Source organism: Oryctolagus cuniculus, chromosome 4, assembly GCF_964237555.1.
Source record: "Oryctolagus cuniculus chromosome 4, mOryCun1.1, whole genome shotgun sequence".
Classification (NCBI taxonomy): Eukaryota; Metazoa; Chordata; class Mammalia; order Lagomorpha; family Leporidae; genus Oryctolagus; species Oryctolagus cuniculus.
This window is the reverse complement of record NC_091435.1, coordinates 48,407,882-48,430,056: the sequence shown is the minus strand read 5'-3', so window position 1 is coordinate 48,430,056 and position 22,175 is coordinate 48,407,882. Positions and strand designations below refer to the sequence as shown.

Below are 22,175 nucleotides of genomic sequence, written 5' to 3'. Positions count from 1 at the left end.
TGTCTCTGAGTATAAAGAGAACTTAAAGTTTCCCAATCTTGACACTATTGGCATATTAAGCCTGACAAGTGTTTGTTGGTGGGATTGGAGGAAGTTATCCTGTGCCTTATATTCAGCAGCATCCTTGGCCTCTACCCAGTAGTGGCATCCCATGTACCTCCCTTCACCAAGCTATGACAAAAATGTGTCCAGACATCTGCAAGTGTTCCCTAAGAGACAAAAATAATCCTATGCATTCAAAAACAAACACTCTACCAAAAGTAATCCTAAGAAATAAAGAGATAAAAATTGTAAAACTTCAGGAAATAATGAGTATTAAAAAAGGAAATTTAGGGGCCAGTACTGTGGCATAGCGGGTTGAGCAGCTGCCTGCAGTGCCGACATCCAATATGGGCACTGCCAGTTCGAGACCCAGCTGCTCCATTTCCCATCCAGCTCTCTGATGAGAAAGCAGATCTCTCCTGGGAAAGCAGTGAAGGATGGCCTGAGTCTTCAGGCCTCTACACCCACGCAGGAGACCTGGAAGAAGCTCCTGGCTCCTGGATTCGGATCAGCGCAGCTCCAGCCATTGCAGCCAATTGGGGAATGAACCAGTAGATGGAAGACTTCTCTCTGTCTCTATCTGTGTAACCTGTGTAACTCTGACTTTCAAATAAATAAATAAATATTTTTTAAAAAGTAAGTTTAACTATAGTAATACAAGGAAACTGAGAAATCTATCACTCAAACTTATGCAGAGAAATATCCATGAAAATAAAAAATTCACTTAGTGTCTTCCTTCAGAAAGAAAAAATTGAATAGACAGAAGTAACAAAATTTTTGTTCATATAATTGTTATGATTCTTCAAATGACCTCTGGTACAACATTAATTTACTTACCTTTCTTCCCGTAATTTTCGGACTCTCTCAGCCCTTTCTCTTTTCTCTTGTTCCTCAAGAGCACGTTGTTCTAGTGTGTCTTTTTGGATGCGTTCATTTAAGACATCAAAGTCTCTTGCAATGATATGTAGCAGCCAAAAAAGGCCTTTTTTAATGGACTTGTCAATTTTCTTTCCATATCCCAACACTGCTGAACATGGTTCCTAAAACAAATTTATTTGACAAAAGATGAAGACTAAAAGACAAACAAATCTATCTGTAAACCACTAAGCATAATTACTAACAAAAATTAACCCATTTAAAGTAATGATGTGATTCATGTGCTTATTTAATTTACAACATATACCTGTGCAATGATCACAACCATTGTTATGACATAGAAATTAAAATATTTTATACATAATATCTGTGAGTTATAGAAACTGAAATATTTTACAGGAAATACCTGTAAACTATGAGAGACATAAGAAGTTGACAGTACATTATAATTTTACAAGCTTGTTGGAAATCAAAATTGAACTGCCATGATAAAAATATTACTTTTTAAAAATATCAGAAAGTTTTAATTTCTTACACCAAGAAATTTATAGCAGTGAATATCAATAAGATTGAAAACCTAAAGACATTTTAAGAAACAAGAATAAATGACTGAATCCCCTGTCCAATTCCTTAAGATTGTATGGTAATTTTCCTGAAAGAATTTTTGAAAACTCATTATAAATCTCTTAAATTTTTTAAAATTTATATTTATACAATTTCTTTCCCATTTCACAAAACTTACAGCATGACATGCTGCCATAGTTACAGGTCCCATCAACAATATCTTTAACAAAAAACAAATGTAAAAACCTTTGAAACCCTAAAGATAGTTTAGGGAATCAAGCACAACAAAATAGAATACACTATTAAGTAATACCAAGCAAACAGTGAAAGAGTGATTCCCTTGGTGGGAAAAAAAATCTTTTAAAAGAACATTTTCAATTTTTTTTTTTTTGACAGGAAGAGTGGACAGTGAGAGAGAGAGACAGAGAGAAAGGTCTTCCTTTACCGTTGGTTCACCCTCAATGGCCGCCACGCTGCGACCGGCACATCGCGCTGCTCCGAAGCCAGGACCCAAGTGCTTCTCCTGGTCTCCCATGGGGTGCAGGGCCCAAGCACTTGGGCCATCCTCTACTGCACTCCCGGGCCATAGCAGAGAGCTGGACTGGAAGAGGGGCAACCGGGACAGAATCTGGCGCCCCAACCGGGACTAGAACCCGGTGTGCCGGGACTAGAACCCGGTGTGCCGGCACCGCAGGCAGAGGATTAGCCTATTGTGGCATGGCGCTGGCCTAAAAGAACATTTTCTAATTGCCTATAACCTTTATAAAAATTGTTACACTGAACATATTTCAAGAGGCAGCAAAAAATACTTACTATTTGACATAGGCACTTGTGCTCATTGACCAATTTTTCCAGAGACAGACATTCAATCACATCAGCTTCTCCCAAAGCCCCTTCCTTGTCTTGTTTATTTGCCAACCTAAAGAGATAAATGAAGTAATTTTATAGCAAATATAAAATTTGGTGGAAACTTAAAAATATTTTGATCATGTTCTTCTAATTCCAGTTACTATCATGTTCTATAGTGTATGTTGGTTTTTGAAAGTATGAAAGTATCAATTTCATCATTTTCCTTCACTTCTTATTGTTAAAATACAGTTCACAAAAACTGGCTTACACAAGGAAAGTTAAAAAGAAATGTCAAGAAAACATAAACAGGGGCAGGTGCTGTGGCACAGTGGGTTAAAGGCACTGCTTGGGATATCCATTGCTAGTTCAAGTCCTGGATACTCTGCTTTTGATCCATTTCCCTGCTAGTATAGCCATTAGGCAATTAATTAGGAGATGGAAGATTCTTACCCTTTCAAACAAATAAATCTTAAAAAAAAAGAGAACAAAAGCATAAGCAATAGATCAAAAGGCCATAAAAAAAGGCTACAAACAGAAAAAGAAGTAGGCTACTCTTCATAGCTCATACCCATACATTATGTTCTTATCTTCATAAACACCTGAATGATAATGTAAATGAGTTTATTTCATGTTCTTATCTTCTTAAATTACAAGTTGCATCATATTTTAAATGCCAAATATTCACTTTGAGCTTGTAATATCTGAGTTCATCTACATATTAATGTGCTACTGTGTCCACATTAATGTGCAATTTCCTGGGACTTAAATTCACCTCTAATTTACTTGGCATAGTACTGAGCATAAACAAAATTATACTCAATTAAGAATGAGCTAAAGAACAACTAAAGTACGTTGTAAAGTAAAACATGAATTAGCAGAAAACACCACTATTTGGCATAGGTCAAAAGTTTAATAACAGTCAGCTGTGGATATCTGTAGGTTCTGCATCCATGGGTTCAATCAACTGCAGATCAAAATATTTGAAAAAAATCTCATCTTTTCTGTAAATGTTGAGACTTTTTCTTATCAATATTCCCTAAACAACACAATGTAATAACTATATGCAGCATTTTAATGTATTATTATAAATAATCTACAGATGATTTAAAGTATATTGGGGGATGTACATAGAAACATGTAAATATTATACCATTTTACATAAAGGACTTGAGTATCTAATGATTTTTGGCATCCCTTAGGGCTCCTAGAACCAATGTACATCCCACAGATACTGAGGATCAACTGCACTGTCTTGGTCAGGGATTCACAGATTCTTAGGCAAAGATGGTGATAGATAGATAGATAGATAGATTTACTTATTTGAAAGGCAGAGAGAGAGAGACAAAGACAAAGATAGTTGCACAGAGATCTCCTATTTGCTATGGTGCCTGCAAAGATGGGACTGGGCCAGGCCAAAGTCAGGAGCTGGAAACTTAATCCAGGTCTCCAGTGTTGAGTATGGCAGGGACCCAACTACTCGGCATGATCTGTTGCTTTCCAGGGTGTGCATTAGTACGAAGCTAGAATCAAGAGAGGAGCTGGAACTCAAACTCAGGTACTCTGATATGAGATGCAGGAGTCACAAGTGGTGTGAAAACATTCCTACAACATCCCTAATACTCCTAACAAAATTAACAGTAATAGCACTCAATTCATTCAATATTTCCCAAAATCATTCTATAAGTGTTATATTCAAATTCAGATCCAAATCAGATACACATTACAGTCTATCTAAAATCTTTCTAAATCTACACCACATGTCTTCCACCAACTTCAACATCACCTCTTTTATTCCCAAGATATTTACTCATAAAATTAAAAAATCATCTTTCTTTAGAATTTCTCATGCTTGGGATTTGGGTAAAATCTTTGTCATGAGGTCATCTGACATACATGCCATGTCTTGACTACATCTGGAAGTTAGTGTAGAGGCTGGATGACATCCAAGTTGAAATGTTTTGGTAAGCATGTTTCATAGGTGGTGCTGGTACTTTCAAGGCATAAAATGTCATACTTTACTAATATTAAAATTGATCAATGAACTTAAGAGTAAGTCAGGTCCATCCAAGATAAATCTTCCCATTAACACTTCAACTGATGATTTAATCAGCCACTTAAGAACTTTGCCTAATTCTATTCTGAGTTCATGAAATAGTACATTTTCCAGTTTTATATTCCTTCCTCCTTTATATTCCTTATACTAGTAGGATTTTCTCTTAAAAAATAAGTTTTGTCAACTACTTGGTGACTCTTATTTCAAAACAATTCATAGAGCAAAGTGGAGATCCTCTGCCTTTATTTCCTAATTTTCTTAATGATGAATCTGTGCCCTTGCTATCTCCCAAGGTGATCAAGTAGCTTTGAGTTTTTTGCTGTTTGTTTATTTTGTATTGGGGGCATAAATAATGAATTTGTTGATTTTTAAAATGTATCTTACATGTTTCAATTTTTTATCACAATAGTTCTTTGTGAGGCTCAAAGTTATCCATTTTTGGTCGATGAGAATCCCCTTCAAATAGGTTCCTAGGTCCCTCTGGTATGACTCAGCAATCTTTAATAATTGCTTTCCACTGTGAAACAGCATGTCCTAGTCCTGGAATCATTCATTTCCCTAAAGGAGCCCCATGTCAGTGAGACATGGTATTTCCAACACCATAATTTGGGTGCTATGGATATTCACTACTATTGATTTGCCATTACACCTAGAACCTTTCCATACAAAAAGCCATAAAATACATGTTTTGGAATAAATTCATATGGACTTTTCTATTCCAGATGAAGCATTACTAAGTTTTTAACTGATCTTCTTAGATTTTCTTTCTTTTAATTTATGCTGAAAACAACAGTTCCTACTAATGTATCTATCTGCTTTATCCTCTTATAGATCAGAGTTTCAATATAATGATGCCACTACTATTACCAAAAAATAAGTTCTAAAAATGTGTTAATATTTCTTTGGTTATTTTTGTCTCTACGATAAACCCGATTAGATATACACAGTCAAGATACCGAGTCGCAAAAATTACTTGAAATAATCCTCTCTGTGGTTAGCCTACAATGTAGACATACAATTAGGTCATTTTGTTTCAGGGTGCTTCTGCTTTTATAGAGATCATCTGTCTCCTAAGATTTGATTTTTAAAACATATATATGAAGGCCAGTGCTGTGGTATAGTGGGTAAAGCCGGGGCCTGCAATGTCAGCACCCAACGTGGGCTTTAGTTTAGGTCCTGGTTGCTCCACTTCCAATCCTGCTCTCTGCTGTCATCTGGGAAAGCAGTAGAAGATGGCTCAAATCCTTGAGTGCCTGCACCCATGTGGGAGACCTTGAAGAAGCTCCTGGCTCCGGACTGGTGCAGCTTTGGCAGTTGAGGCCATATGGAGAGTGAACCAGCAGATGGAAGACCTCTCTCATTCTCTCTAACTCTGCCTCTATGTAACTTTGCCTTTCAAACAAATAAATAAATCTTTAAATATATATATATATATATGATTCCAAATCCAAAACTATAAAAACAAAGTATTATCAGATAGATCTGTTTCCTTCCCTATTCATTCCTTTCTACAGGTACAGATTGCCATTTATTTTCAGTTGATCCTGCTGTTGTTTTGAAACCGAGTTGTTGCCCTTTTAATCAGGTCTCCTCTTGATATTTGGAAACTCAAAAGCCCCTAGTTGTGTTTCACTATTCCTTCTCAGAAAACTTCTCCACCCTATATATATTTTTAAAGATTTATTTAGTTCTTTGAAAGGCAGAGTTACAAAGAGGCAGGGGCAGGGGCAGAGAGCGCGAGAGCGCAGGCACCAGCGCTGGCGCCGTGGCTCACTTGGCTAATCCTCCGCCTGCGGCGCCAGCACCCCAGGTTCTAGTCCCGGTTGGGGCACCAGATTTTGTCTTGGTTGCTCCTCTTCCAGTCCAGCTCTTTGCTGTGGCCCGGGAAGGCAGTGAAGGATGGCCCAAGTGTGGGCCCTGCACCTGCATGGGAGACCAGGAGGAAGCACCTGGCTCCTGGCTTCGGATCAGTGTAGCGCACTGGACGCTGTGGCCATTTTGGGGGTGAACCAACAGAAGGAAGACCTTTCTCTCTGTCTCTCTCTAACTCTGCCTGTCCAAAAAAAAAAAAAAAAAAAAAAAAAAAAGGAGAGAGAGAGTCTTCTATTCGCTGGTTCACTCCCCAGATGGCCACAACAGCCAGAGCTGCACCAGTCTGAAGCCAGGAACCAGGAGCTTATTCCAGGTCTCCCACTCAGGTGCAGGGGCCCAAGGACTTGGGCCATTTCCACTGCTTTCCCAGGCCATAGCAGAGAGCTGGATCTGAAGTGGAGCAGCCAGGACTAGAACTGGCACCCATATGGGATTGCCAGCACTGCAGGCGGTGACTTTACCTGCTATGCCACAGTGCCGACCCCTCCACCCTATTTTTAACAATAAGTTCCTGCCATAAAAGTGGTTACTAAATCACTGTTTCTTAAGTTATATTTGTAGGCTTCACCATAAAAGGGAGGATTATGATCTGTCAAAATTCTAAAGCCCCAAGTTGTGTTTCATTTTTCGTTATCAGAAAACTTCTCCACCCAATTTTTAAACAATAGGTTCCTGCCATAAAACTGGCTACTAAATCACTGTTTCTTAAGTTATATTTGCAGGCTCCACCATAAAAAGGAGGATTATGACCTACAGATGACAACGGGAACCAAAGTTATATGCCCTGCCTCCAACAGAACCAAAAATTGGAGAATGAGTGGAAGAAGAACCACACAGCTTTAGGAAGAAGTTTTGAAGAAGCTTTAGGAAGAAGATAACTTTTGTAATGGGACAAGAGATTACAACATCCACTGACTTGACCCTTCCTCATTCCAACCAATACATAGCTCAGGCAGCCACAGGCCACTTAATTATAAATTGCCCCACTGAGTTGTTCACACCTTGACTTTTCTTTCCTGACTCCATAAAACTTTCCCCAGATCTCCAGTTAGGGAGACAGTTTTGGGTTGGGGGTTCTACCTGTCTTCATGCCAGTCTGCCACGCAGGTAAAGCTTTTCCTTTCCCAAAACATTTGTGTCACAGATCGGTTTTGGTTCACATCACATTGCAAGCCTACCTCATGCAGTAGTAAATTCATTTTGGAAAAAATAACTGTATGGGGAAAATGATATTTTAAAAATGACAATTCAGGCACTGTGGATGTTCACTGCTATTAACTGTGTATGTGTAGATATAATTAAATGAACGTGCATGTATATTAATATATATCCACCTTCCTTTTCCTCCTTAAAAGTGAGCATACCTATAAACTCTTATGCACCATACTTGGTTGTGGTGGTGGTTGTTTCAACCTGAACAGCTGAAACTACCCTGAATCAGTACCAAGAAATCTTTATTAGTTTCTACAGTTGCAAATGCTCCATTGCTTAGACGATCTGTCACTTACAAGCCAGTCTTACACTGAAGGACTTCTGTGTTTCCAGCTTTTGTTTCTATAAGGATGTTGAAAAGAACAGGTGTGTGAAAGAGTCACTTACTGGGGAAGTGATTCCAGGAAGTGGGACTTCTAAATCAAAGAATAAAAGCAAATGTTATTCTGAACAATATCAGAAACAATGTCTTTCCTGTCACCCTCAAATACTAATAATTCAAAGAAAATAAAAAGAAGGGTTCAGAAATTTGGTAGTATGAGTGAAGTTTTTGTTTCTAATGATCCTATAAATCCCCCTGAGAAGAATTAATTCTGAATTGCTATATTGGCATTTTAAATAAACAGCTTAACAGATATAATATTAGTTCATTCATATTGAAAACTTTAGAAGAAACATTTTAAAACAAAAATAGCAAGTATAGTAAAAAGAAAAGTAGGATGGAAGGTACAAAGATGCAAACCTTTCTGGCTGTTCTACTTCTGAAATTCTATGATTTTTATGAGCTAACCTCTTATGGGATTTCCTAAAATAGGTTAGAATTCTATCATTTTAAAGTAAATGAAAAGATTTTAATAGTAAGCCTCTTTTGATTTCTCTTTTTTTCTATTTAATTCTATATTTTCTAAAAGATTTGAAATCTAAAGAAAAGAAAGTAACCTTTATTTAAATATAAACCCACATTTTTGGAGTAATGTATTTTATACATATAATATGGGAGCGAATTCACAGAGCCTGTGCCAAATATTCTCTGCAGGCAGTTTAACAAGGACTTCCTGTTACCAACTAACTCCATGAAAATGATCTTCCCTTCCTCTAAAGAACAGACGCCTAACAGGCAGAACCAGATTCTCCAGGTGTGAAGTAAGCAATCTATTCTCATTTGATATTAACAGCAAAAGTACGACTTTATCTCTAACTTATTTGACTTCTCTATTTGACTTTCAATTAACTATATAAAAACCATGCAGAAATTAGCCTGTGACTTGTAAGACAGACATTTAATTGATCAAAACATTACATGAGATGAATTCAGAACGTCTCTCAAAGGCTAAACTCCAACACCGCAGGTGAAAAAACGACGAAAGGAACGAGAGAAAGGTAAATAAATCACTCTTTTTTTGTGTGTTTTTTAATGTAAGATATTCATTGACTGAAATCTGGTTATATGGTGATATTTAAAAATCGCTCAACAGACAAGAAAGTTTCTTGCTTTGCTTAGATTTGGACAGGGCTATAGGCACCTGATCTGTTCATTTATGCTATTTATATACCGAATGCGATGTAGAAAGCTTAGAAATAGACCACTATACTAAAAATCAATTTTAGAGGAAATTATTTTTAAGGTTTTAGAACATTACTTCTCATTTTGGAGACATTACAAAGTCTAATCCTATAAAAACAACTCAAATTCTTTCTTTTATACATAGACTATAAATTAACCTTGCTCTGCTTGCTTTAAAGAACACCTTTTCATTCAACTTTGAAAATGAGCATATGCCCAAATTTCACATACATGTTTTATGTTTAAAATTTAGGTAAATTTCTATACAGTTTAAATTAATTTATTCAGTGCTGTCTTCCTGATTCTTCTGAAATTAATTTGAGGATATCTGAAAGTAATCTTATTGTAAAAGGACTATCTTAAAATATCAACATACTCAGGTACTTTTTTGCTGTTTCTGCCAGTGTATTAAAAACACATAAATTACAAAATTTAACAAATTTTTTCAAGCTATCACATCAACATAATGTTTAAGTCAGCACTATCTAATGGAAGCAAATAGATAGATCAGATATTTTCAAAATTATAATTGTTACCATGTTAAAATTTAATAAAGATTCTACTTGAAATTAAAATAATAATGACTTTTAGAAGTGTTTTAATGATAGACTTGAAAGTTGGCTACATAAACCTAGAGCACATTATCTTCATGGCTATGTAATTTTAAATTTAATATAAAAACCACTTTATGTATGTAAATAAAAGCTTACTTGGTCAGATAAATAAAAGCTAAAAAATTACATGAGTCTTAATAGTTATACAAAATGAGCTTAATATTGTTAAATTCACTAAGTTACCTGCTTAATTAACTTATTTACACTAAACAAAAGAAGAAAAAAGCATTAAAAACTATTATCAAAATATTAGATAATTCAAACTTAGAGAATATATATAACTTGCAATAATTTTTTAGAAAACACCATACTGTCCTAAATAAATAGCTCAGGAGGTTAATATTCTAGTAAGAATCTCCTCCTTTCACCTTAAACTATAGAAATATTGCAAATTATCTTCACATACAAAAACAAAAGAATTCTCTATTTTATATTGGGTATAACTGGTTATATGTCTTCAAAATCTTTATTTAATGAATATATATTAGGTATAGCATAAAACATTTTATTTAAAAAAACTATAAATACATTAAACATTTATCCCAGGGACTAATTATTCATGTTTCTATTTCTAGGAATTTTTACTGTCTGTAATAGGATGATGAATACTAACTTTGAGTGACACAAGTTTATTTTGCTATTTCCCAGAAGAAATTGTGCAAGTTCATCATTATATATATACCAATAAATATTCAAACTTCCCTTCTTCTTTCAAATATCATGTTTAAGCTCAAAGATAACTATTGTCAGTAGAATTCAAAACTGTACTGTAAAGCAGCAAGCTAAACTTGCTAAAAGATTATTCATATTTGGACAGAACTCTGCCAACCTTAAGAAAGTAAAATTCAGGAACAGAAAAGATTGCATAACACAATGATCTCATTAATTTCACCTAGCAGAAGCAATTAAGTGATTTCATAACTATGAGCTTCATATTTTATGCCTACATAAACTTTGGCTCTTCCAACTTTTAAATTCTAATATGGTCATTTATAAATTAAATTTATAATTTATAAATATATAAGATCAAGAGATTAAATTGGAAATAGTTAAGACATTCCTATAGTTATGAGTATATAACTACTAGAAAATACAATTTATATACACCATGAGAGTACATCTGAGTATCTGCTTTAAGTCAATTTCCGCAAAAGTAAACAAGGATTACAGAAACATTCCAAATTATGTTAACTCTGCAAACATAATCTACTATGATTCAGGCTAGGTGCACAGATATAGAAATTCCTCCCTCTTTCTCTAAACATATAAAATGTTTGATACAGTCTTAAGTATAAAGACAAATTTCAACACTGCCTCATAACATTTTAACATAAAAAGGGAAGTTTCTAGGTACCAGAAATGAAGAGGGAACACACTCAGAGCCAAAATGAAGAGTGGAGATTAAAGCTAACTCTATTATGCTAATACAAACAAGTATTATGCCTTAGAGGATGATGTTTAGGGTCAGTTCCTATGGGGAACTAAAACCAAGTTTCTCAGGTAAAGTAATAAACAAGGAAATACAGTACATTATCTGCATACAAAGACAGGAATATCTCTATCAACTTGTCCAGAATTATGCCAAAAAATTAAGGTACCCATCAAACTACAAAAATCATAGGAGAAAAATGAGGCCTATATTTATACTAGTTGTAATACAATGGTCAAACTCCATGAACCCCAAGTGGTGACAACCACACAAAAATAGCCTCAGAATATGTCTATAATTTAGCAGAGTACTCAGGATATTCCTGTAAAATATAATTCTCAAATATAATCTGGTTACAGAGTTCAATTAATACACTAGCCCAGGGCTGGCAGTGCGGCACAGCAGGTTAACATGACGCTTGCAACACTAGCATCTCATATAGGAATGCGGATCCAAGTCCCAGACACTCTGCTTCTGATCCAGCTTCCTGCTAATGTGCCAGGGAAAGCAGTATATGATGGCCCAAGTATATGGGCTCCTGCCACCTACATGGAAGACCCTGATGGAGTTCCTGGTTCCTTGCCTCAGCCAGCTCAACCTTGTTGTTGTGGCCATTTGGAAAATGATCCAGTAGATCAAAGATGTCTCTCTGTGTCTCTCACAGTCATTCTCATTCTCTCCCTCTCTCTGATGCTCTGCATTAAAAATAAATGAAACTTAAAAAAATATATACACTTGCCAACCTCCAGGAAAGTGGCCACTACCTAGTGGCAACAGCAAATAAATAAAATTTATTAGTGAGAAATCAGAAATAGCCAAATAATTTTAAAGGATCTTTAACAAATATATACTTTAAATGTTCAAAAGGAATAAATGAAGACATAAGATTCATAAACTGAGTACAATATAAACACTATGTTGATTTTATATGAATATCCTTTACATAATATGTACATCATAACATATAGTAAGAAAAATCTGATTCAATTTACATATTTTTCCTTTAATATCAATATCATATTTAAAGAAAAAAGATTAAGAATATTTACTTTTTTGTCAGTAAGTTTATTAACATTAATGAGAATAAAATCAACACTAAAATATTTTAAAGAGTTCCTTAAAAAACCTTTTATTTAAAGATAAAAGTGTGGTACTCCTTCAGAGTTGGTGTTCTGAACCGAAATCCAGGAAAAGATGCCTTTTATAGGTGTTAAAGTCAAGTTTCTTGGTTTCTCAAATCAGTGACAGTAAAATTCACTCTCCTAAAGGCACTTTACAAAAATAGTATGTTACAACATCAATTTGAAAAATATTTTTTTCTTAAACAATTTTTAAAATCTAAAGGCTCTTGATGACACTGATAATTTATTTCTATTAAGAAAAAAGATCCATCTAGTCATAAAAATGCTAGTCAGTTGTTTGAGGATCTGTTCCTAGCTATGCATTCAAAGAGAAACTTCAAAACATTATAGTCTTGAGAACTGTTGAAATTTAAAGATTGGTAAATACTACTTAGCCATTATATAAGCATAAAACAAAATTTAATTCTATAGATATAAAATAAAAATGTTTTGTTTTGATATTGTTTTCTCTCTCATCTCTCTGATTATTATTTATTTATTTATTTATTTTGGACAGGCAGAGTTAGACAGTGAGAGAGACAGACAGAAAGGTCTTCCTTTTCCATTGGTTCATCCCGCAAATGGCCGCTACGGCGGATCTGAAGCCAGGAGCCAGGTGCTTCCTCTGGTCTCCCATGCGGGTACAGGGCCCAAGCACCTGGGCCATCCTCCACTGCCTTCCTGGGCCACAGCAGAGAGCTAGCTGGACTGGAAGAGGAGCAACTGGACAGAATCTGGTGCCCCAACCGGGACTAGAATCAGGGGTGTGGGCGCCGCAGGTGAGGATTAGCCAAATGAGCTGCAGCACCGGCCAAGCTAAGAGTTTCATGAAAGGAAATATAAAAATGTATTTTACATCTGCAGAAAGCATATGTATTCAGCTGTTAGTGATAGAATAAAATTTTTCAGAAATTCAAGTTATCACCAAATTTACATTTTAAAAGAAACCTATGCTACCCCCCTCCCCAAATTAAGAGGGCAAATCAAGCATGGAGCTTAAGAACCAAGAATTAAAAGAAGACAATATCAACAGAAAGAAGGAATAAAGTTTTCAATTAAAAGGAGACAATATAAAAAGAAGAAAAAAATTTTCAACACAACCAGGTCACATTAGAGCGTTTTAGAAAATAAACCTCAAATGATGAAATAATAAAATGAAATAAAATTAAAAGAGAATCTGCTACATGCAAATGTCAAGGGAATATTTTTAAAATGTTAAATTTTAGAATGAAATAATGATCACATACAAAAAATTAAGCAACTGAAAAACTACATAATACCTTCAAGGAAAAATGTAAAAGCTGCATGTTTTTTGACCTGTGTAGTGCTTATATGGTTGCATTCACCTTGTGAAGAGATATCAAACTACACATTTATGTTCTGGGCTCTTCTTGTATATGTGAAAATATTCCAAAAAATGTTTTATGAAAGAAAAAGATAAAATATAAATTTTCTATATATGTCCATTAAAAGGGACTAGGTACTATGAAAAAAAGATTGACAGGAAATGTAACCACCATGTTACATGAATGACATGGTTATAAATAATATTTGGGTAGCCACAATAACATGAACAAGGAATACTGACTAACCAAAAATTGTGGCAGAACTATATTAATGTGGCGGTTGAGGAAAAGAAAGAGGTGTTAAGAGAAAGTTAAGAGCCGGCGCCGTGGCTCAATAGGCTAATCCTCCACCTTGCGGCACCGGCACACCGGGTTCTAGTCCCGGTCGGGGCGCCGGATTCTGTCCCGGTTGCCCCTCTTCCAGGCCAGCTCTCTGCTATGGCCAGGGAGTGCAGTGGAGGATGGCCCAGGTGCTTGGGCCCTGCACCCCATGGGAGACCAGGAAAAGCACCTGGATCCTGGCTCCTGCCATCAGATCAGCGCGGTGCGCCGGCTGCAGCGGCGGCCATTGGAGGGTGAACCAACGGCAAAGGAAGACCTTTCTCTCTGTCTCTCTCACTGTCCACTCTGCCTGTCAAAAAATAAAAAAAAAAAAAAAAAGAGAGAAAGTTAAATCCACATCTTTCATAGCATAAATTAAATGTACATTGTGCAGTAAAGCTGAGGCCTACAATGCCAGCATCCCATATGGGCAACTGTCCCAGTTGCTCCATTTCTAATTCAGCTCCCTGCTAATGGCATAGGAAAGCAGAGGAAGATGGTCCAAGTGTTTAGGCTCCTGCAACCATGTGGGAGACCTGGAAGAAGCTCCTGGCTTCTGGCTCCTGTTTGGCCCTAGGCTTTTGGGGAGTGAACCAGTTGATGGAGGATTTATTTTTTTTTCTTTTTTTTTGACTTTTATTTAATGAATATAAATTTCCAAAGTACAGAATATTGATTACAATGGCTTCCCCCCCCATAACATCCCTCCAACCCGCAACCCTCCCCTTATCCACTCCCTCTCCCCTTCCATTCATATCAAGATTCATTTTCGATTCTCTTTATATACAGAAGATCAGTTTAGCATACATTAAGTAAAGATTTCAACAGTTTGCTCCCACACAGAAACATAAAGTGAAAAATACTGTTTGAGTACTAGTTATAGCATTAAATCTCAATGTACAGCACACTAAGAACAAAGATCCTACATGAGGAGTAAGTGCACAATGACTCCTGTTGTTGACTTAACAAATTGACACTCTTATTTATGGCATCAGTAATCACCCTAGGCTCTTGTCATGAGCTGCCAAGGCTATGGAAGCCCCCTGAGTTCACTGACTCTGATCATTTTTAGATTTCTTTCTCTCTCTCTCTCTCTCTTTACTTCTTTGCCTCTGTCTTAAAAATAAAAAAATGAATCTTTAAAAAAAAAGTACTATCTAAAACTAAAAGCCAGAGATACCTATATAAGCTGAAAATGACTGCCTTAGGGGAAGGGGAATTGGAAATGGGGCATGACAGGAGTAGCAAGCATCAGATAAGAAGGTATTTCCAAAAGTTCATGGAAAAATGGAATTAAAAAGATAAGCTTATTCTAGAACAAAAAGTTTGACATCCATGCATAAAGAGATCTTCAAAAAGTTCATGGAAATGTATATTAGGAAAACACCATGTATGGAATTAAAAATATTTTTGTTCCAAAAATCTTTTAATTCCATTTTCCATGAGATTTTGAAAGTACCTACATATATGTTGCTATAAGTCTTGAAGTGATTTGATATCTGAAACTGTTTATATATATTAATTTGAGAAAAATTAAAAATCAGTTATAAAATTAAAACAAATGTTTTGTTACATAGCAAAAGCAGTAAGACATGGTAAAAACTTTGAAAAGAAATTATTTTCAGCATCAATATGATAATACTAGAAAAAGCACATAAAGAAGTGACAAATAACACTAAACTGAATAAAGAGCAGGGAGCTACTGAACACAAATCATTATTCAAATTGACTTTAATATTAGATTCCCTCTACACTGTAAAGGACATTAGTCCTTATCAGAGCTCTGTATTTTTTTATTTGACAGGCAGAGTTAGTGAGAGAGAGACAGAGAGAAAGGTCTTCCTTCCGTTGGTTCACCCCCCAAATGGCCGCCACAGCTGGTGCGCTGTGCCGATCCAAAGTCAGGAGCCAGTTGATTCCTCATCATCTCCCATGTGGGTGCAAGGTTGGGCCATCCTGGACTGGAAGAGGAGCAACCGGGATTAGAACCCAGTGCCCATATGGGATGCTGGCACCACAGGCAGAGGATTAACCAAGTGAGCTATGGTGCCGGCCCCCAGAGCTCTGTATTAAATCATGGGTAGTAACTGCTTTCACAAAACTGCCACATGAAAAAAAGTCTTGTTTGTTTTTTTTTTTTTTTAAAGATTTATTTATTTATTTGAAAGGCAGAATTACAGAGAAAGAGGGAGAGACAGAGAGAATGAGAGAAGAGACCTTTCATCCACTGGTTCACTCCCCAAAAGGCTTCAGTGGCTGGGGCTGGGACAGGCCAAAGCCAGAGCCTGGAATTCCATCTGAGTCTTCCACATGAGTAGCAGGGGTCCAAGTACTCAGGTCATCCTCTGCTGCTCTCTGAGACACATAAGCAGGGAGCTGGATCAGAAGTGGAGCAGCCAGGTCTCAAACTACTACCCAAATGGGATGCTGGCTTCCCAGGTGGCAGTCCAATCTGCTGTCCCATAACACTGGCCCCACAGAAAGTTTCTATAAGTATTTCTTATGGTTTAGTTATCTTTAAATATCTGTATTAACATAGTCATCAAATATTTGATAAAATACTGAATATAAAAGGTATATAGTGGCATGCATTTGGTCTAATGGTCCACTTCTTAGTGCCTAGGTTGGAGACTTGGATTTGCTTATGACTAGCTTCTGGCTGCCATATATCCTGAAAAGCAGCAGGGATTGGTTCAGCTAGTTGAGTCCCTTCTACCCACATGGGAGGCAGGGATTGAGTGCCCAGCTCCTGCTTTCAGTGCCAGCCCCATCACACAGGCATTTGGGGAATGAACCAGCAGACAGGAGCACGCTTGCTCACTCGCTCTCCCTCTCTAGTAAATTTACAAAAAAAAAAAAGGCATACAGATCATATCAGTCTTAAGTAATATATACATTCTAGGCATTTATATTATATAGCTTAACAAATGATGTTATATACTTTGTAATATCCTAAGTATCTTATTTATTATATAATGGTCTCATGGCATGGAAGCTTGATAATACCAGTACTACCACTAACATGCTCACCATGACTCTACACAAAACATTTTGCTGGTTCTTAGCTTTCTCAAAATAAAAATGAGAAAATTAATTAGTTAACCTATCAGGATTCCTTCCAGATTCAAATTAGAATATCTGATAGGCATCGAAGAGATCAGATTCACCCCTCCTTTGGCGAAACATCAGAGGATTACAGTTTATTGTCACTTGCTTTTGGCTGGTTGAGAAGTAGTAAGGGAAAGTGGCACGCATCACTTCAGGTCTATAGTATTTTAATGCCTGCGAGAGATTCTCGTACTTTCTTCTTACCCTGCTGACAATCACATTCACAAAGGTGGAGGCTAGGTTTCCAAGTGACCAGGATAGAAAGCAGGATCCCACAAAAATTCATCAAGGACACGAAATGTGAGCAAGAAATATATGCTTGTAGCTTTAAGCCACCAAGATTTGGCAACTAGTTATTACTGTGACATAATCAAACATATCTTGACTGATAAAATTGGGTCAGGCAGAATTTCATAAACCAAGTATTTAAAACTCAACAAGAAATGGCAAGTCAAATTATTTCATAATTCAAAATTCTTTCCAATTTATCTTTCTTAAAATCTAAATTTTTATTATTTATAATTAAGTGTAACTGTAAGTAACATTATAAATTAACTTGCTTAGTAGTTTAGAGAGAGAAATGATATAAAAAGGAGAGTAAAACAAATAGTATGCTGATATAGTATTACATACATTGGCTCAATTTTGCTTATTTCCTACTTATATGCAAAAAGGATAAGAAATATATTTCTAGAAAATGTGTCTATCACGTGGATCAATAACTACTGAATTTTTTTTGAAGATTTACTTATTTATTTGAAAGACAAAGCTACAGAGGGAGAGACAGAGAAATCTTCCATGTGCTGGCTCACTCCCCAAATGGCAGTAATGGCTGGAGCTGGGATAGGCTGAAGCCAGGAGCCTGGAACACCATCCAGGTCTTCCACAAGGGTGTCAGGAGCTCAAGCACTTGGGCCATTTTCTGCTGCTTTCCCAGGCACATTAATTGGGATTTGATCAGAAGTAAAGCAGCTGGGACTCAATGTGGCATTTATGGGGTGCCTGTGTCACAGGAGCTGGCACAACCTGCTACACCACAACACTAGCCCTGTAACTACTATTTTATATGGAACTGTTTTCCTGATTTCCAAAGTTGGCAATCCTATTTATATTACCTTCTTAGGTTCCTTCCTTTCAGAAATTTTCCAGATTTTAATAACAAAGCTTATTATTTATTTTTCCCTCATATCTTGAAAACTCACTAACTTTGTTTAGTTCTACTCCAAAGTTAAAGAAATTGTTCCTTCCACACAAAGTAGAATACAGAGAATGAAAAGAGCTGTGGGGCATGGGGGGGGGGTGGTTTGGGGAGGGCATGCAGGGAACATTTTCCAATGTTCAAGTCTATTAGTTGCCTAACTTGCATTGATGGAACTTTTTCTTTTTCATTTTTAGTATAAAAAATCAGTGAGAAAATAAGACTACAAGCTATTTGAATTAAATATTTAAAATATTTACACTCTTAAGAACATTATCAAAAACTTGCTCTTAAAATGCTTAGCAATACAACTACAAAGTAAATGTTTCTGAGCAAACTTTTAGTATCTATAAAGTGCTTTTTCTGCCAAAAACAGATTTCAAAGTCTTATCCCTTATGATCTGGCTTCTTTCCTGACCACTTAACTGACCTAATTGTTTCTTTTCAGAACTCACCCTAGATAATCTCTTTGTAGTGCCTAACACCACTGAAAAAGGCTTTATAGCAGGTCTTGCAATTCTGGGAAAAAGTATTTCAAACAGGAAAGATCAAGTGCCAAAGGCCTAAGGCCAAGATGGTTTCTGACTTGTGTGGGCAACAACAAGGAAGTAGGTGTGTGACTGAAGCATATGGAAGGGGAAAACTATAGGAAGTAAAATCAAAGTCACAGGAGGGGTGAAGAAGCCATCTAGAACCCTGTAGGATCTGGCTTTTCCTCTGTAACACCAAGGGAGTTTCAGGCACAGGAGTGACACGATTTAACTTACATTTTAAAGTGAAATCCGTGTTAAGACAGGAGAGGGGTGCTAAGGAGAGTATTTAGGAGCCTACAGCAATAATCCAGGTGAGGAATAATGGTGACTTAGTTCAGGAAGATGGGAAGATTTGACTGCATTCAAATATATTTTGAAAGAGAAGATGACAAAGTTTGTGATTTGACTGGATATGAAGTGTGGGAGAAAAAAATAACCAAGAATGAGTCCAAAGTTTCAGGTCTGAATGACTCAAAGAACAGAACTGCCATTTATGAAGATGGCAAAGCTTAAGGACTTGGAGGGAGAGCACAAGCTCATTTGAACCAAAGACTTTCCAATGGAGCTGTCACCCAGGACTGTTTTAAGAACAGTCTTAACTACAGAAACAAATTTCAGTCACTAAAACTGATAACATTTAATGCCATGAAACTGGAAATTATGTTGATACAAAGAGGACTGATCCAGGAAATATTCCAATATTCAGAGTTGGGAGAGATGAGAAAAAATTAGAAAAAAAACCAAAGTGATAGAGAGTCAAAAAAGTAAGAGGAAAACCAGGAGAGGGGCAGGTGCTGTGACGCCAATAGTTTAAGCTATTGCTTATGATGCCAGCATCTCACATTGAAGTGCTGGTTTGAGTCCTGGCTGCTCTACTTCAAATCCAGTAGGTGATGGCCCTTGAACTTGGGACCCTGCCTCCCATGTAAGAGACCCAGATGGAGTTCCAGGATCGTGGCTTTGGCTTGGCCCAGATCTGGCTGTTACGGCCATTTGGGAGACCAGGAAGAAGCTTCTGGCTCCTAGCTTCAGATCAGCCCAGCTCCAGTTGTTGTGGCCATTTAGGGAGTAAACCAGAGGATGGAAAATCTCTCTCTCTCTGTCTCTCTGTAAACTTTGCACATCAAATTTTTTAAAAAATTGTTTAAAAAATTAAGTAGAAAAAAATTCAGGAAAAATAGTTTTCTTGAGAATCTTTCAAGAAATGACTGTGTTAAGTATTACTGATGGGTTAAAATCATCAAATACTATTTCTTCTGTGTCCAAAAATACATCCTAATGGCTCCACTTTATTATCCAAGTTTCCCCTGTGAACTATTTCTCCTATCCTGGAAAAGTATTCCTTACACCTTACATAGCAAACAATATTTAAAATATAAAAATCATGTCAAATATCCAATTTATCATTTTTTTGTTTTCCACTGCATCTAAAATAAAATCTATACTTCTAATTTTGGCCCATAAACCCCTTCTAGCCTCTTGATTTCTTTCTCCCAGTTATCTCTCTTGTTACTTTCCATCTACACAGGCATTTATTTTTTTCTTAAAACATACATTCTCATTCGATGCCCTGACATCAATCTCCTATACCCAGAATACACTCCCTTAGCTCTTTATCTGGCTGGCTCTCAATATGCAGGCAGGTGTAGGCGGAACATCTCTAATTGCCTGCAAGGGCTTCATTACACTGAATCAAACCTCTTTCTGTGTAATTTCCAACCACAGTCCTTTGGAGTTATGTCCAGTAGGTCTAATTCCTGCTGTATATATAGACATTTGTATTTTAGAGTACAGTTAAATAGATTCCCTATATCTTCCCTTTCAGAGGATCAATAAATCCATTTCATTCAATGATTATTTTTGTGATTATTTTGAATCCCACCTTTTCCATGCTGTTAATTTAGAAATCCATAATTTATTAATTTTCATCTCAAAAAATTATGCTCAGAACTTAATACCATGTCCTTACTCTTCAATTTGCTCTGAATAGTGCAGTTAGTATATCTTTCTTAGTCTATGCAGACATCATATTATTTTGTATAATTATACTGATGGTCCTGATAGAAAACTCATAATTGATATCTAATATTTTTCATAGATGACACTGCAAAATAAAATGAAAATAATTCTAACAACAACAACAAAAACCCACCCTTTATCAAGAAAACTACATGTGGCAGATACAATCATGACACTGAAGAACTGATTTTTGGGCAACTATGCCTCTAGTACTAGTTTCTCAGCTATTGCACTGAGCACTCATTGCTGCCCAACATTATCCAAAGTAATGTATAGATTATTTTACATTATTTTTCCTATTTCAATGATCTTTATGAGGAAGTCTTACTAATATTTCTAATTTTTAACCTCCTCATAAAGAACCACAAAAACATTTTGCTGCAAGATAGCTATAGCAAGCCCAGTGCTACCCGAAAAATATCAATTTCTCTTTGTTTAGTACCATCATTTTTGTTTCTTAGGAGGAAAGGGAAGATGAAAGACCGACTTCAAGAACTAAAGCAGAGAACAAAAGAAATCGAAGTTTCTAAAGATAGTCACCTGCCAACTACAGAAGCAGAAGAACAAGGGACATTTCTGCAGCAAGCTGTTATTTATGAAAGAGAGCCTATAACTGAGAGACACCTACATGAAATCCAAAAACTACAGGAGAGTATTAACAACTTGACAGATGATGTTCAAAAATTTGGGCAGCAACAGAAAAGTCTGGTGGCTTCAATGAGAAGGTTTAGTCTACTTAAGAGAGAGTCTAGCATTACAAAGGAGATAAAAATGCAAGCGGAAAACATTAACAGGGGTTTGGATGATTTAGTTAAAGAAGTCAAGAAGTCAGAGGCTGAAAATGGTCCATCATCAGTGGTCACAAGGATACTTAAATCTCAGCATGCTGCAATGTTCCGCCATTTTCAGCAAACCATGTTTGTATACAATGACACAATAACAGCAAAGCAAGAGAAGTGCAAGACATTTATTTTCCGTCAGCTCGAAGTTGCCGGAAAGGAGATGCCTGAGGAAGAAGTAAATGATATGCTTCATCAGGGAAAATGGGAAGTTTTTAATGAAAGCATACTTACAGAAATCAATATCACTAAAGCCCAACTTTCAGAGATTGAACAGAGACACAAGGAACTTGTTAATTTGGAGAACCAAATAAAGGACTTAAGGGATCTTTTCATTCAGATATCTCTTTTAGTAGAGGAACAAGGGGAAACTATCAACAACATTGAAATGATGGTGAACAGTACAAAAGAATATGTTAGCAACACTAAAGAGAAATTTGGACTAGCTGTAAAATACAAAAAAAGAAATCCTTGCAGGGTATTGTGTTGTTGGTGCTGCCCATGCTGTAGTTCAAAATAAAGAAACTATTTTAAAAAAAAAAGTTTCCTAGTTTCAGGATAAAGGACGTCTCATATTTCAGTGCCTTTGTTTTACTTCAGTTCAGGGATCCATTC

At 36.3% G+C, this 22,175-nt stretch overlaps 2 protein-coding genes across 5 annotated transcripts in view; one reads left to right on the top strand and one right to left on the bottom strand.

The window, feature by feature from the left end:
• ARL13B (ARF like GTPase 13B) overlaps positions 1 to 22,175 on the bottom strand; it is a 101,490-nt gene that overhangs the window by 28,865 nt on the left and 50,450 nt on the right. For all 4 annotated transcript variants that reach the window (XM_008267086.4, XM_008267087.4, XM_002716754.5 and 1 more), the window contains exons 4-5: positions 2,296 to 2,401; positions 880 to 1,082 (exon numbers count right to left, since the gene is read on the bottom strand). In XM_008267086.4, the coding sequence (XP_008265308.2) occupies positions 880 to 1,082; positions 2,296 to 2,401 (309 nt within the window). The remainder of the gene's footprint in view (positions 1 to 879; positions 1,083 to 2,295; positions 2,402 to 22,175) is intronic.
• On the top strand, positions 8,711 to 22,102 carry STX19 (syntaxin 19). Its single transcript, XM_002716755.5, has 2 exons — positions 8,711 to 8,848; positions 21,183 to 22,102. Exon 2 carries the CDS (start codon positions 21,196 to 21,198, stop codon positions 22,078 to 22,080), a length of 885 nt encoding a protein of 294 aa, XP_002716801.1. The 5' UTR covers positions 8,711 to 8,848; positions 21,183 to 21,195; the 3' UTR covers positions 22,081 to 22,102.